Consider the following 18,348-nt stretch of genomic DNA (forward strand, 5'->3'; position numbering starts at 1 on the left):
CATTTTTCCACACCTGCCTCCCTTTTGTACAACCTTAGGGACCAGAAAACACCTAAGAGACCAGATGATTTTCATTTCTAGGAGTTTAGACAGTGCTTTGATCAAGATGCCCAATCTCATACAAAGCTAATGCGATTTCTGAGAGTAAAATATCTTAGAATATTGTACTCTCAGGATGAGAGGAAGAAAAATATCTAGAAGCCTCTCCTGGGACATCTAAATGCTAAGGCTGACACTTACTTTCAGGCTATAGCCTTATAATATTGAGAAGAGTGGTTTTCTATACTTAGAAAGCTAATACATACTACTGGTGTCTTTATAATCATATATTGTGTCTGTGAATAAACATGTAATATGTATTAGGCCTCTTTCACACTTGCGTTGTCCGGATCCGGCGTGTACTCCACTTGCCGGAATTACATGCCGGATCCGGAAAAACGCAAGTGTACTGAAAGCATTTGAAGACGGATCTATCTTCAAAATGCGTTCAGTGTTACTATGGCATCCAGGACGCTATTAAAGTCCTGGTTGCCATAGTAGTAGTGGGGAGCGGGGGAGCAGTATACTTACAGTCCGCGCGGCTCCCGGGGCGCTCCAGAGTGACGTCAGAGCACCCCATGCGCATTGATGACCTGCCATGCGATCACGTCATCCATGCGCATGGGGCGCCCTGACGTCACTCTGGAGCGCTCCGGAAGCCGCACGGACGGTAAGTATGCTGCTCCCCCGCTCCCCACTACACTTTACAATGGCTGCCAGAACACTTTACAATGGCTGTCAGTGTCCCGGCAGCCATGGTAACCATTCAGAAAAAGCTAAACGTCGGATCCGGCAATGCGCCGAAACGACGTTTAGCTTATAGCCGGATCCGGATCAATGCCTTCCAATGGGCATTAATTCCGGATCCGGCCTTGCGGCAAGTCTTCAGGATTTTTGGCCGGAGCAAAAAGCGCAGCATACTGCAGTATTTTCTCCGGCCAAAAAACGTTCCGTTCCGGAACTGAAGACATCCTGATGCATCCTGAACGGATTTCTCTCCATTCAGAATGCATTAGGATAAAACTGATCAGGATTCTTCCGGCATAGAGCCCCGACGACGGAACTCTATGCCGGAAGAAAAGAACGCAAGTGTGAAAGAGCCCTTAGCTTTCTAAGTATAGAAAACCTCAACATGGTAAGGCTATAGTAAATAACGTATATGATATGTACATACTAGGACATAGCCCTCCCCTCAGCATGCTAATGTCGAGCCCTATTAATCAAGGGGTGTGTGCAGAATACAGGGTGTTAAAAAAAACAAAAGAAACTGTGCTCCAAGGATTCAGCCCCCAGGTGCTCCATGCTCATGTGCATATGAAAAAAAAACCACATATATCGCTGCAGCTGTTTAATTTAACATACAGACAAAAGAAAGGTATAATTTCAATCAGCATGATGAGCCCTACCAGGCACTATGCTTGGTTTTATAGGGTTGATCATGCTGACAGAGGCTCTTCAAGTTGCAAGTTTAGCTAAACTGTCCACATCACACTGCATTAAGTGGGACCCAGAATAGGGTCAAGGGCCACACACAGAAATGTCCCTCTTAGGCTACTTTCACGTTGGCGGCAATGCAATCCAGCCGCCAGTTCCAGCAGAGAATGTTGAGAAACGGCAGGACACAAACCGCAGTGTGCAATGGGACCGGTGGGCACTCTGGTTGCATCTGGCAGTGCCAGATCTGGAGAATTCCAGGAGGCTGTTCTCTGCTGGAACAGCCTGCCAGAACAGCTGCTGCAGATGTGAAACTAGCCTTACAGGTATAAGCCAACCAAAGAAACAGTAACGATAGACAGGAATACAGATAGCATGCAAAGCATAAAAACGTAAAATGATGTAACTGTATCAAGACCACCTGTAGCTTTCTACTTCTCAAACAGGTAATGAAATATAAGAACTACCTGTACTCTGAAGAAAAAGGAGCCTGAATCTGAGGAATCGACACCGGGCAGTGACCACCTACTGGGATTTACCTTTGTATCACTTAAGTTAAATTTTATCTACACTGAACAATTCATGGCGGCCAACTTTCTACACACCAAAGTCTTCCAGGTAATTGCTGCAGTAACCACTGTAATTCTCAGAGTACTCTATCTCCCACTGGGCGCCATTAGACAGAGCCCACGCCAGGACATTTAGCCCAGCGGGTACGGCACCGCAAAGAAGAGATGCTTTTATCACATCTATTTTCTTCTCTACTGAACACCACTTGGGTTATTTTCACTAAGCTGAACTTTACCATTGCTCCGGCAACCACTGAGAAAATGTAATACCCTGACCGCTATACCATGGCACGGGGAAGAGAATCTGTCTAGACATCATTGCACAAATATCTACATTCACGTATATTTCTCCCTAACTACATTTATATACTCCATGTAATAAACTTGACAAGCCAAGATTTCCTATAAAGTAGGAATTGTATGAAGTCATATAATACAGAATAGCACTTGTTCTTCAGCTACCCTGCTCACCCACACATGACTGAAAACGGTTTGTGGCCACAAGGGGTTAAATTGTTGTTTCCATCTAAGGTGGTGAGCGCATACTGCGCTTTATGATAGGTGGCGGTTCATCTTCAATTTTGAGAATGTGGAGGCTTCAAAGATGATTTACTGCTGCCCACCCTTCCAGGTTTGGGTGGTCACGAGCAAGGTGATATAGCACTAAACCACGTGCGCTGTGCACCAAAAATCAGTGAAGAGGACACAGCAAACCACCATTCAAACTCAGGATCAGCACAGGTCCCATCAGTCAGACCTCCAATGGCTATAAAGTGATGGCCTAGACCAGTCACATGCCGTCAGTTTATCAAATGGAAATTTGGAAGTGTTGTCAACCATTAAACACCATCTACGCCAAGTTCTTGACAATTACTACAAAACTACTTCTAGACTATGAAGACTTAGAACAAGGAAGCCTCCTTTGGTTGTGAACCAAAATACAGGTCATTTGGAGTATTTCTTTAAATATTTTAATGGTGAACGATTTGCATAGACACAGAGCTGTAGAGCTGTGGTTCACCTGATTAAAACGCAGATTTTCTTTTGTTGCTCCAAGACCCTATCCCACAGTTATGATACTTTTTGTTAATATGCAACTTAGGCCTTTGGTGCCACGAGGGTGTCACCATTGCTCTTGTGGCACACAAGCTCAGCTCCTTTCTGTGGTCAGCTCCTCCCTTATTTAACTGCCTGGTCCTATAGATTAAAGTAGATACAGAAAGGAGCGGAGCCTGGGTGCAGCAAGAGCAATGGTGATGCCCTCATTGCACCAAAGGCCTAATTTGCATATTAATAAAAAGTATCATAACTTGGGAAACGAAGCCTCATATAAACAAAAGAAAAACAGCGTTTTAATGAGGTGAGCTACAGGTATGAGTCTATACAAACAGTTATAGATGGGGTGGTCGCTGGTGGAATGTGGGAGCTCGGGGGACGTTTCCACAGCTGCTAGCTAGAGCTGAGGTGGCTGACAGCAAACTGGAGCTAAGCAGTTGTCTGTTTCCAAGGGCAACCAGCAGAAGTTTAGAAACAGCCATGTACTGTATAACATAACAGGAAAACCCAGTATGACCATAGTTATTCAACCTTGAGTACATTTCAAGGGGTTGTCGCATCTCGCAGGTTTCACAGCAAGATGGTACTAGGAGCCAGCCCCAGGTAGCCGGGCTTATGGAAACAGCCAAGTGGGCCTGGGCTCCGCTGTTTTTGTAACGCCCATTGAAGTGCATGGGAGCTAAACACAAACAGAAAAGCAGAGCATGCCCGGTGCTTTCCTAACTAGGAATTACGGAAGCAACGTAGTTTGTTCTGCTACATGGTTTGTGTATACTACAATGGGAATTACAAACAGAGTAGAGCACTGGGCCTGCTCGGTTGTTTCCTTAAGCCCAGCCACCTAGGGCAGGCACTTAGTCCCATCTCGCCACTGTAATGGCGAGATGGGACAACCTCTTGAAATCACGACAATTTGTTAAAAGAAGAACTACGCTTGAAGGTTCAAGGATTGCCATAATATCTGATGAATAGAAATTGGACCAATCTCATTATTGGCTAGATTTCTACTCCAGTTACGGGACCATGTCCAAGATGGTCCTTGCACTGATCTCAAGTCTACTGCTCTGATCTTCTGCCTTCATGGTCCAAACAGTTTCTGAGCGCTTTACCACCTTAGTGATTTGCATGAGTGGTAAGTAAGCAGTGCTGGAATCCTTCCCAGATCTGAGTGCATTCACCCTTTACAGGGGATCCATAGCCAGAACAGAGGCACTGCCTACTGACCAACCATGGAACTCAGTAAGGTTGTGATTAGTGTTAAGCGAACTTTCGGCGTCTAAAGTTCGGGTTCAGGTTATCGAAGAATTGCGTTATGGATTCTAAATTCCGTTATGGTCCGTGGTAGCAGAATCCATAACGCGATTCTTCGATAACCCGAACTTTAGACGCCGAACTTAAAACACAAGTTCGCACAACACTAGTTGTGATATACTCTGAAACTCTCCAGACCGGAAGACAGAAGAGCAAAGCGATGGCCACGGTACTCTTCCAGCAGAGGAGCAGAGTACCGGAATTGTCACATGCACAATAGCTAGACAATAACGCAGGGCCCCACCAGATCCCTACTCACTACAACGGGATCAATCAAGCTTCCAGCACGAATGCTGACTTTCTTGCTGGAAACCTGATGGATTCCATTATGGTGATCTGCCCCAGATATGACAATTCCGGTACTCTGATCCTCTGCTGGAACAGGAGTAGTGGAATGCTAAAATGTAGATATGAAAGTAGCCCAAGAAACAGAGAAAATGTAATAAATAACACTTAGTTTGGGACATTTAGGTGGACGCTAGCTCCACTTACATTGTTCTTCTGCCCGCAGTAACAAGCAGCCATGCATTTCCCCACCATACCAGAGCCTCCCTTAAAAATCACAAAGCACAAGTTTACCAAGAGATTTGGAGTGAACTGAAACGCCTGTTTATACAAGGAATTTAGACAACTAGAAGAAATCCTGCGTTAATGAGTCAATATAGACACCTTTCTTGCTAACACGGTATAGATAACCCAGGTATGCTCTTTATGTAGCCTATAACGTAAGGCAAACCATGATAATGCTGTGCAGTGTGCAGGTAACATACAGATGTAGCAGAGTTAACACACATTTAACTAGATGCATTAACTAAACTAGTTAAGCTACACCTTCAATTGCTTTTGTTACAGGATATCACGATGAGTTAAGAAATTTGATCTACCGTATTTGGTCCATTTTCCCAGTAGACCTGACGTGCACTTCTGTATTTATGAGTCCCTGACAATCTGGGGGGAAATGCGTCGGACCTGATGATGTCTAGACAGCTAGGAATATATGCTGTTCTGTAGACTTGTGGACCTAATTTATCTGATGATATCTAGATAGCTGTGAACCCTACTGCGGTGCAGACATTTGTGGACCTTAGGACTATGTATATACTTTTTCCCTACGATGCCCTACAAACATTATGTACCGTTATACCAGTGACTGACTAAAATACAGTACGTATATATCCCTATATGTCACGGCAGGACTGGTGGGACATTTGTGACAAGTTTCTCAGACCCAATTTTGGTGACCCCAGTGGAATCAGGGTAATGGGGGAAATTTAAGTAGACCGTGGAATCAACCTAGTCAGGGCGGCAGTTCTGCTCTCAGGCAGGGCAAGAGTAGGGACATTGTAGGGTTTTTTCCTGGGGTAAGTTTTCATTTTTAGGAATACTACTTAAGGTTACATTTTATGGGGTAATTTTTTATTTCTGATGTGACGCTAGTATATATTGATGGCCTATCCTCAGGATAGGTCATAAATATCTGATCTGCGGGGGTCCGATAGCTGGCACATCCACCAATCAGCTTTTTGTAGAGGGGGTGGCACTCCAAGGGAGCGTTGCTTCCTGTTCATTATACTGCGAGTCATCTCGCACGTGCAGAGTAATTGCAGGTACTCGCTCTGTTCACTTGAAAGGAGAGAGTACTTGTAATTACACTACGGCACCGCTGCAAGGGAGACAACTCGCAGTGTAATGAAGAGGAAGCAGTGCTCGCATGGAGAGCCGCCACCACCTTTTCATACAGCCGATCAGAAATTGATGACCTATCCTAAGAATAGGTCATCAATGTATATTGCTGCGCAACCCCTTTAAATGCGTTGTGCAATGTCAGGAAAGGTCATCAATACCAGAGTGGCGGTAGTCTGACACCCTCATCACTTCTAGCGACCAGCTGGTTGCAGAGGCTGCAGCGCTTGTGCAGGTGCCGCATCTTCTTACATGTTAACCTGCATGCCATCTAGATTGTAACGGGAGTGCAGTGTAATTACAGCTTCTGATGATAGAGGGAGCTGTGATTACACTGCACTCCCGCTACAATCTAGATGGCATGCAGGTAAACATAGAAAAGGACGCAGCACCTGCACAAGCGCCACAGCCTCTGCAACCCGCTGATCAGCAGGAGTGATGAGGGTGTCGGACTACCGCCAGTCTGATATTGATGACCTATCCTGAGGAAAGGTCATTAATATCCTGACACTGTCTGCATGAGACCTTAGAGAAAGGCGTCCTATCGGATGGATCATTTATTTGACCTGCTGAAGTATGATTTGGTCTACGATACTGTGTCCGCTCTGCTGTGATGACTAGTCTATGGACGTCCAGCACAGAATACAACATCTTCGCCAGATCATATCTGGTCGTCAACTTATAAGAACATATTCAATTACAATAACAGGAGAAAAGAAAGCAAGCATGCTGCACAAGCAATATTAGGCAGGAAACACGCTGGATCACTGCAGATAAGGATTTCCTATTGCCATAAACCTTTTAAGAGACATTTTAAACAAGACAAAAGACTACTAGCGATTGTGTTGTAGGATCACAGTCCTTAAAGGGGTAGTCCAATATTATTGTTTTATGGCATATCCCTGGGATATAATTATTGAGGTTCAGTCACCACAGAGACGTCCGTTATTGTGAACGTCTGAGCGATAAGACCCTGTCTGATGACAGCTCGCTCCCCAGCTCGCATTGTGGCCTCCGTAATTCCTAAATGGGAGATGTTTGAAACAACCAGGACTCTTCCTAGAGCTGGCTGTCCCACCAAACTAAGCAATTGGGGGGGGGGGGGGATAGCTTGGTAAGAGAGGTGACCAAGAACCCAATGGTTACTCTGGCTGAGCTTCAAAGATCCTGTGTGTAGATGGGAAAAACTTTCAGAAGGTCAACCATCACAGCAGCACTCCACTAATCCGGGCTTTATGGCAGCGTGGTTATAAAGAAGTCTCGGTAAAATACACATGAAAGTTTGCAAAAAAGCATCTAAAGAACTCTCAGACTGTTTTAAACTAGATTGAACTATTTTGTCTTCAAATATAAGCATCATGTTTTGAGGAAACCAGACACTGCCCAATGCCACCCTTACAGTGAGGCATAGTGGTGGCAGCATCATGCTGAAGGGGTGTTTTTCAGTGGCTGGGACAGGGAGACTGGTCAGAGTTGAGGGAAAGCTGAATGGAGCAAAGTGGAGGGATACTCCTAATAAAAACCTGATCTAGAGTGCTCTGGACCACAGACCGAAGGTTCACCTTCCAACAAGACAATGACCCTAAACACACACCCAAGACAACACAGGAGAAGCTTAGGAACAACTCTGTGAAAGTTCATGAGTGGCCCAGCAAGAGCCTTGACTTGAAACCAATCGAACATCTGTGGAGGGACCCTAAAATAACTGTCCACCAATGGCACCCATTAAACCTGACGGAGCTGGAGAGGATCTGCAGAAAAGAATGGCAGAAAATCCCCAAATCCAGATTTACTCATTTCTAATTCCTTTCAAATCCACTTCTGGCTGTGTGAATCTAGCTTTACTTTTCATTGGATCCAAGCTCCGCTCCTACCCTTCTCTCATTCCTTTCCCTTTGCTTGGCCCTGTCAACCATGGCACCCGGGGACGGGCTGGCCACAGACAGGAGTGGATCTTGGGTGCAACAAGAACAATTGTGCCGCCCTCATTGCACCAAAGGCCTAATTTGTATATTAATGGGAACCTGTCACCGGGATTTTGGGTATGGAGCTGAGGACATGGGTTGCTAGATGGCCGCTAGCACATCCGCAATACCCAGTCCCCATAGCTCTGTGTGCTTTTATTGTGTAAAAAAAAAAATGATTTGATACATATGCAAATTAACCTGAGAGGAGTCAGAGCTTGAAAATATGACTCTTCTCTGGTTACACAAGTAAGATATGACTCTTTTAATGTTAATTTGCATATGTATCAAATCTTTTTTTTTTTTTTTACACAATAAAAGCACACAGAGCTATGGGGACTGGGTATTGCGGATGTGCTAGCGGCCATCTAGCAACCCATGTCCTCAGCTCCATACCCAAAATCCCGGTGACAGGTTCCCTTTAAGAGAAAGTATCATAACTTGGGAATGGAGCCTCACATCAACAAAAGAAAAACAGTCTTCCCTTTAGGCAGCAGAAATGATCCGGTAACGCAACTCGGAGCTATCCCCCCCCCCCCTCTAAATTTGAGGTTTTTGGCCACAAACTGTCCATAGTGTGGAACACCATGATACATGGCTATCACTGCACACGGTACTAGTCTAGTTATAGACTGCACACAGTTTTTTTTGTGAAGAGAGACCAGGATTAAAGGTGGGAAGGAAATTAAGGGTACGTCCAAACACGGCAATGCATTTCTATGCTGGAAATCCACAGCATTTTACAGTAGAAGCAAAGAGGTTGAGATTTTAAAGCATTTCACCCGCACTCTGTGGAAAATAGCCAACGAATTCACAGCCCTTAGGGCAGATTTCACACTTTGCAATGTAGAGCATGAAATCTGTGGCAAAAGCGGCGGTATTTCTGCAATGCTAAAAGAGGTCGTCTCGGGACAGCCTTGTCTACTTGCTCTGTTGGGCGCATTCACACGGCCGTGTCCGTTTTGCATACCTCAAACCGCGGATCTGTAAAACACGGACACTGGCTGTGTGCATCCCACATCGCAGAGTGGACCCACTGACTTCGATGGAGAGTGGACCCACGGGTACGCAATCCACATATTGCAGCCAAAGATGGAACATGTCCTATCTGCGGGGCGGCCACATGGACCTGGAAGCCCTCAGACGTTAGGGACATATGGACACCATAGAAGAGTCCCACTGCTGCTCCCCAGGGGTTAGAGACGGTGGACCATATCGATCAACTGATCCCAGCGCCAGATTCTGTTTATAAACAAATTGTGTCGTGAAACTATCCCTTTAAGGGGGGGTTGCTATAACAGCAAATCGTAATAATTTCTACTAATTTCAATAATTATAAGTATAGGATTTACAAGAAAGCTTCCCTTTGTGAATGTCAAGCCCATGGCTGCTCCTGCCCGATTCTGCCTCACGTTCCTCTCCCCTTACACCTCAGCATCTCGCTGCAATAATGAAGAATGACGGTGCAATCTCCAGCCAGAGAGGACTGGAAGACAACAGCCTTCAGATCGCAGATTACTGTGACAATGGCTGGGTGAGGACGGCTCCGATGGCAGTTTTATACACTCAGATGGGCGACACTCAAACACTAGAAATCTCAATCCACCCAAAAAAAAAGCTATAGGACTATCAAACATATACAGGCACACAAAACAACACCAATATATCATGACCAAAAATAACCGCCTGAATTCACAATGTCTCACGTGGCTGTCACGACCTAAAACCACATAAAACACATTATAAATTAACGTAGAGGTGATAGAAAGGGTATACAAAATTAAATACTAAATATCTGCAGTAGAAAAGGGGTTGTACCAATAAGACATCTTATGACTCATCCACAAGACAGGGGATAAGTGTCAGGTAAGCGGGGGTCGGACCGTTGGGGCACAGCTGGTCACTAGAACAGAGGGTCCTGCTCCCTGTCGGAATGGAGAAACAGAAAGTGAGGAACTCCTGAGAAGGCGCTATTTTGATGTACTGTACAGGCTTCATGTAATACGGGATAGTTCTTTATCTGGGCAACGCGTTTCAGGGCCGTATTGGTCTCTTCTTCAGAGAATGACAACTCTATTGGAATGGAAGCACGCATGTCTGCCGTTCAGTTCAACTCTATGGTTGTGGTGGACATGGCTGAGAACAAGCACTTGGCCTACACCGGCAGCCCGATAGAACTAAATGGTGCAGCAACCCACAAGAGTGACCGCCTCTTAAGTCAAACATGGAGCATGGGCCCCGTGTTTGCGATTATCAGGGGCCCCAGTGTTCATACTCCCACCAGGGGGTACCCGTTGGCATTTTTTATTTTTATCACAGCATGCTCCAGATGTGCAACTTTTTCAGGTTCTTTCCCATAGACTTCTCTATAGGAAGAAAAAAAAATGAAAAATACACAAGTAAAACCTGTGACTCGGGGGGCGTGAGGAAGCCCTTGCTAAAAAACATAAATGAATACAAGCCAAAAAAAAATAATCTAAATAATACTCTTTAGGGCCTAAAAGGGGTTCATGAAACCACTGACTATGGTACAAAATACGATAACAGAACAAGTAATACCTTACCAATGCCCAAGTAAACAGAGACCCTTTAACCAGTGCCCAGAGAGGAAGGTATTTCATCTGAACCGGTCTTGTGAATGGCAGCGGTTTCACATTGATCACATCCAAGGTAATCCAGTTTGGACAACCCAAGTAAGCAGGTTGTGACACGGCTGCTTACATTCTGTGCAAGCAACATGAGGTTACTACATGGTAGGGGGCTGCTTAGTAATACAGGCAGTAGTGACACTAGATGTCCGCTCTCCACCAGTGTCGCCTACCATTCCACGGAACATCAGGCCCGGCTTCTAGACCGGAGAAGCTGGTGACTGGTACCCAACACCGGATTGTGAGCTGCAGAATACTTCTCGATGTCAGGGAGCCAGTGGTACCCACATGTTGTCCCCCCTGTCGGACGCCAAACACCAGAACTTTCCTACTAAACCTTCCGTGGTAACCACCAAGCCCTGAGAGGTGCAGGAGAGAGTTTTCATCTGAACAGACATTTCTCATGACTTATTGATGAGCACAGACAATGGACCGGTGCATTACTGAGAACATGATGTCTTCTGTAACCGGCCATCTGGAGAGCTGGGGAATCATTTCAAGACTTATTGATTGACCTTGGATAACCTGCCATTTGCTCAAAATAAGTCAAGATGACTTAGAGAAAGAAAGAAATTAGAACGTAGCCAAGCTCCTCATAGTCCTTCAAAGCTGGCCATGACATAATGGATGCCCAAAAACCTAACATGAGATCCAGCAGTGGGACCCCCACCGATCTAATAGTTATCCCCTATCCTGTGAATAGGAGAGAACTTATCACAACTGCGATATCCCTTTAAGTTCCATAGTTAAAATCTAACTATCATAAAAAAAATATATTTTTGTAACGTGTAGGGGCAGTGATACTGACCATTTTTGTAATATACTTTAATTACTGAAATCATAGATTTCTATTAGAAAATTTGCTCTAAAGTGGCCCATTTTGAGCCTTAGCAACGCTCCTCTGTCTTCTGTTTACAGAACACAGTCAGTGTTAGCAAGTCTCCACAGTTATGTAAACAGAAGACAGAGGAGCGTTGCTAAGGCTAGTTTCACACTAGTGACAAGGGACTCCGGCAGGCTATTCCGGCGGGTGAACAGCCTGTCGGATCCGTGCTGCTGCTAGTGCACGCGTGCCCCCGGACTACCACTCAGGCCCCATTGACTATAATGAGGGCGGGGGCGGAGTTCCGGCGGCAGCACATGCCAAGAGGCGGATGAATTAAAGTAAAAGGCTCAAAATGGGCCACTTCAGAGCTATTTTTCTAATAGAAATGTACGATTTCAGTAATTAAAGTATATTACAAAAATGGTCAGTATCACTGCTCCTACACAGTAGAAAAATAAAAAAAATTATGACAGTTACACTTTAAGTTTCAGTTATGTAAAGTTACCCCCTATCAAAAGGATCCAGTGTATGAGGAATACTGATGACACACGGAGGTAAAAAAAAAACATGGACCCTTCACAGATGTGAGTGCAGTCTCTATCTATCCCACATCACGCTCACAGCACTCCAGGAAGCTGAGGTATGAGGAGCTGTTTGCTGGGTTACTCACACTGCGAAGTTGCAACATGGAGGAAACACTGCCGTCTTTTCTGACAACGAGGCTACATTCACAGGATCGTATGTGTTTTGCGGTGCAAAATAAATAAATAAATAATAATAATAATAATAATAGATGACGTTCCGTATGGCATCCGTTTTTTTGCGGATCCATTGTAACAATGCCTATCCTTGTCCGCAAAATGGACAAGAATAAGACATACTCTATTTTATTTGCGGAGTTACGGAACGGACATACAGATGCGGATAGCACACTGTGTGCTGTCTACATTTTTTGAGGACCCATTGAAATGAACGGGTCTGCATCCTATCCGCAAAAAAATACTGAACAGACACGGAAACAAAATATGTTCGTGTGAATGTAGCACGATTCTGAGGTTTCAAGGAGTCCAAGATAGATCTCTGACATGCGAGTATGACATTGGGAGCGTGCCCGGTGGTGAAATGGTCACTGACCCCCATACAGCATACCCATAGGGTGCACCATCCATGTTTGATGGTTGGAGAACTGATCGCTGGGTCTGCTCAGCCGCAGGAATGTTCCGTTTCCTCCACGGTAAAGACTGGAGCAGCGAGAACATAAGAAATTGTGATTGTGCCATTTTCATATCTCACATACTTACGGCGTTATTAGAATACCCAGTGTTTGGGCAGGAAGAGCGCCGATCAATGAAAAACGCATAGATTGCCGCTCGTCTGCATTGGTCTGTTACACAGGCCGATAATAAACGTGAACGGAGGGAGGAATGACCACTGCCACAATGGTTCTTCCCCCTTAATTGCGGCTGATTATCGGCAGCACGCCCCCGACTACACAGGGAGATGCCCCCGATAATCATGCACCTTTCATTCTGATGGAAATCAACAGATAAATGAGTGCGGTTTTGACGGTGAAGTCTACAGAGATATTAATATTGTCAAATATACCAGCATCTCAATAATACCGAGATCGCTCAGGTTTTACTGACAGGGAGTTTGGACAGAATACCTGTCAGGGCTCTGTTATGACACTAGTGTGAACAGAACCTAAAATACAAAGGGGGAAATGCATCATCCCCTCTGCGCCAGAAACAAGCCAAAAAGGCGCAAACTGTGGAGCACAATTTTTCACAGTAAGTCCGTTGCACGTACTATGATCAGTGCAAGAAAACCGACACAGACCTACGGCCGGACCCCACGCAGACCTACGGCTGGCCCCCACGCAGACCTACGGCCGGACCCCACGCAGACCTACGGCCGGACCCCACACTGGTGCAGATCTCCACTGTGGCTCACACACCTGTGACACAATGAGGCACGTACCTCAATTACTGGGGTGCAACTAACGCAAGCAGGGGTGGAAAACACCAATCTGGAGAAATGAGCCCCTGAGTGCCAGCACACAACTCATAGCACGCTCAATATGTACAGGATATAATATCACATGTGTAACTGGCAGACACTGAAGAAACATCTGCTCAGACACCAAGGAGAATGAGAAAATGGGTAGAAACTGATCACAGCCCATGGACCCCAATACTTCTGTGTGTACCACCCCTCCTCAGCATTACCTTTTCCATTATCCATGTCATTACACCTTTGTTTCCTATGCTGTGATGTCATACATGTTATGAGTTATTCCAGTGACATCGCCGCAGACATTAGCCCCGCTCAGTGACATCGCCGCAGACATTAGCCCCGCTCAGTGACATCGCCGCAGACATTAGCCCCGCTCAGTGACATCGCCGCAGACATTAGCCCCGCTCAGTGACATCGCCGCAGACATTAGCCCCGCTACAGTGACATCGCCGCAGACATTAGCCCCGCACAGTGACATCGCCGCAGACATTAGCCCTGCACAGTGACATCACCGTGTGCATTAGCCCTGCACAGTGACATCGCCGCAGACATTAGCCCCGCTCAGTGACATCGCCGCAGACATTAGCCCCGCACAGTGACATCGCCGCAGACATTAGCCCCGCACAGTGACATCGCCGCAGACATTAGCCCCGCACAGTGACATCGCCGCAGACATTAGCCCCGCACAGTGACATCGCCGCAGACATTAGCCCTGCACAGTGACATCACCGCAGACATTAGCCCCGCTCAGTGACATCGCCGCAGACATTAGCCCTGCACAGTGACATCACCGCGTGCATTAGCCCTGCACAGTGACATCACCGCACACATTAGCCCTGCTCAGTGACATCACCGCACACATTAGCCCTGCACAGTGACATCACCGCACACATTAGCCCTGCACAGTGACATCACCGCACACATTAGCCCTGCACAGTGACATCACCGCACACATTAGCCCTGCACAGTGACATCACCGCACACATTAGCCCTGCACAGTGACATCACCGCACACATTAGCCCTGCTCAGTGACATCACCGCACACATTAGCACTGCACAGTGACATCACCGCACACATTAGCACTGCACAGTGACATCACCGCACACATTAGCACTGCACAGTGACATCACCGCACACATTAGCACTGCACAGTGACATCACCGCACACATTAGCACTGCACAGTGACATCACCGCACACATTAGCACTGCACAGTGACATCACCGCACACATTAGCACTGCACAGTGACATCACCGCACACATTAGCACTGCACAGTGACATCACCGCACACATTAGCACTGCACAGTGACATCACCGCACACATTAGCACTGCTCAGTGACATCACCGCACACATTAGCACTGCTCAGTGACATCACCGCACACATTAGCACTGCTCAGTGACATCACCGCACACATTAGCACTGCTCAGTGACATCACCGCAGACATTAGCACTGCTCAGTGACATCACCGCACACATTAGCACTGCACAGTGACATCACCGTGTGCATTAGCACTGCTCAGTGACATCGCCGCAGACATTAGCCCCGCTCAGTGACATCGCCGCAGACATTAGCCCCGCTCAGTGACATCGCCGCAGACATTAGCCCTGCACAGTGACATCACCGCAGACATTAGCACTGCTCAGTGACATCACCGTGTGCATTAGCACTGCTCAGTGACATTACCGCACACATTAGCCCTGCTCAGTGACATCACCGCACACATTAGCACTGCTCAGTGACATCACCGCACACATTAGCACTGCACAGTGACATCACCGTGTGCATTAGCACTGCTCAGTGACATCACCGCACACATTAGCACTGCACAGTGACATCACCGTGTGCATTAGCACTGCTCAGTGACATCACCGCACACATTAGCACTGCTCAGTGACATCACCGCAGACATTAGCACTGCTCAGTGACATCACCGCACACATTAGCACTGCACAGTGACATCACCGTGTGCATTAGCACTGCTCAGTGACATCGCCGCAGACATTAGCCCCGCTCAGTGACATCGCCGCAGACATTAGCCCCGCTCAGTGACATCGCCGCAGACATTAGCCCTGCACAGTGACATCACCGCAGACATTAGCACTGCTCAGTGACATCACCGTGTGCATTAGCACTGCTCAGTGACATTACCGCACACATTAGCCCTGCTCAGTGACATCACCGCACACATTAGCACTGCACAGTGACATCACCGCACACATTAGCCCTGCTCAGTGACATCACCGCAGACATTAGCCCTGCACAGTGACATCACCGTGTGCATTAGCACTGCTCAGTGACATCACCGCACACATTAGCCCTGCACAGTGACATCACCGCAGACATTAGCACTGCTCAGTGACATCACCGCAGACATTAGCCCTGCTCAGTGACATCACCGCACACATTAGCACTGCTCAGTGACATCACCGCACACATTAGCACTGCTCAGTGACATCACCGTGTGCATTATTCCTCTACTACATGGAATCGGACTTGCTGCTCATGGGGAGAGGGGTCCCACCGTTTCTCATGTCCCTCCCCCATGCCCCGATCTGTCACCTGCCAGCAGAGCCCACACCAGTGACAGCGCACGCCGGTCTCCGGTGGTCTGCACCCCCCATGTCACGGTCTGAGCGGCCACCACTCACCCAGCACCGCTCGCAGGTGCTTCAGCCGGGTGGGGACGTCCTTCTTTGGGTCCAGAACTTTCTGTGTAGATTTCTTGAGGTCTCCATGACTTTTGCGGGAGAACATGCCGTCAGCAGCGGGGGATCAGACGCGGGCTCTGGTGCGGGCTGCTGCCGGGGTCACTGCTGCATGTCCCAGGCGCTTGTTTTGTTCTGCTGTAGCAGTCCGTCCTCTGTGCTGCTGTGGCTGTGCGCCCTCCCTGCGCTGCTTCCCGGCTCTCTGCCCTCTCTTTCCTGTCTTCCTCCCTGGGGTGTGTAAACACGGAACTGACCAGCTCCAACGTCAGACCCGGGCTGGGAGGGGAGACGCCAGGTCCTAGTAGGATAAAGGACCTTCGATGATGTCATGGCCATGTGACCAGTCACGTGTGTGGGAGGAGTCAGGGGTTGTGCTGTTGAAAGAACGGTTGCTTGGGGGGGTTTGTCTGGGAGAGTGTTGCCTGCTCTGCACAGCCTGCACCGGCTACACACTCAGCTCTGCTGTGCACATCACCAGGCCTCCCATATGTCCTGGAGGGACAGTCCCTCTTTTTGAACCAAGTCCCTCTGTTCCTCTTTTGAGCAGAGCTATAGATCTGCATTATTACATTCACAGTAATGTCCCCGAGAGTGTTTATCTGCTTCCTAGCTGTATATTTCAGCCAATTTCGTATATTTTTGCATTATTTGATGCAGTTGAGATTTTGGAAATTTCTCTTTTCAGATAATTTTTGCATCATTTCATAAGTGAAAACCATTAAAATGTATAGATCTATGTATAGGAAAATGGATCTTTCACACAATGAACCATAAGTGTCCCTCTTTAATCGTCCAAAAGTTGGGAGACCTTTTCCATTATCCATGTCCTGTGATGTCATTACACCTCTGCATGACATCATTATGCTTTATTTCCTATGCTGTGATGTCATACATGTTATGTGTTATTGCTGTGACATCGCCAAGCGCATTAGCCCTGCACAGTGACATCACCGAGCGCATTAGCCCTGCACAGTGACATCACCAAGCGCATTAGCCCTGCACTGTGACATCACAGAGTGCATTAGCCCTGCCTGTGACATCACCACACGCATTAGCCCTGCACTGTAACATCACCACACGCATTAGCCCTGCACAGTGACATCACCAAGCGCATTAGCCCTGCACTGTGACATCACCGAGCGCATTAGCCCTGCCTGTGACATCCCCACACGCATTAGCCCTGCACTGTAACATCACCACACGCATTAGCCCTGCACAGTGACATCACCGAGCACATTAGCCCTGCACTGTAACATCACCACACGCATTAGCCCTGCCTGTGACATCACCGAGCGCATTATCCCTGCACTGTAACATCACCACACGCATTAGCCCTGCACAGTGACATCACCGAGCGCATTATCCCTGCACTGTAACATCACCGAGCGCATTATCCCTGCACTGTAACATCACCACACGCATTAGCCCTGCACTGTAACATCACCACACGCATTAGCCCTGCACTGTAACATCACCACACGCATTATCCCTGCACAGTGACATCACCGAGCGCATTATCCCTGCACTGTAACATCACCACACGCATTAGCCCTGCCTGTGACATCACCGAGCGCATTATCCCTGCACTGTAACATCACCACACGCATTAGCCCTGCACTGTAACATCACCACACGCATTATCCCTGCACTGTAACATCACCACACGCATTAGCCCTGCACTGTAACATCACCACACGCATTAGCCCTGCACTGTAACATCACCACACGCATTATCCCTGCACTGTAACATCACCACACGCATTATCCCTGCACTGTAACATCACCACACGCATTAGCCCTGCACTGTAACATCACCACACGCATTAGCCCTGCACTGTAACATCACCACACGCATTATCCCTGCACAGTGACATCACCGAGCGCATTATCCCTGCACTGTAACATCACCACACGCATTAGCCCTGCACAGTGACATCACCGAGCGCATTAGCCCTGCCTGTGACATCACCGAGCGCATTAGCCCTGCCTGTGACATCACCGAGCGCATTAGCCCTGCACAGTGACATCACCGAGTGCATTAGCCCTGCACAGTGACATCACCGAGCGCATTAGCCCTGCACAGTGACATC

General features: G+C 47.3%; 1 protein-coding gene across 1 annotated transcript in view; it reads right to left on the bottom strand.

The window, feature by feature from the left end:
- The window catches only part of RALGAPA2 (Ral GTPase activating protein catalytic subunit alpha 2), a 329,414-nt gene extending 312,876 nt beyond the window's left edge, over positions 1-16,538 (bottom strand). Inside the window, 1 exon segment of the mRNA XM_044292004.1 lies at positions 16,202-16,538. Within this exon segment, the coding sequence (XP_044147939.1) occupies positions 16,202-16,307 (106 nt within the window). The 5' untranslated portion in view covers positions 16,308-16,538.
- Between the last annotated feature and the right edge of the window lie 1,810 nt (positions 16,539-18,348).

This window comes from Bufo gargarizans, chromosome 4 (genome assembly GCF_014858855.1).
Source record: "Bufo gargarizans isolate SCDJY-AF-19 chromosome 4, ASM1485885v1, whole genome shotgun sequence".
In the NCBI taxonomy this organism is placed as follows: Eukaryota; Metazoa; Chordata; class Amphibia; order Anura; family Bufonidae; genus Bufo; species Bufo gargarizans.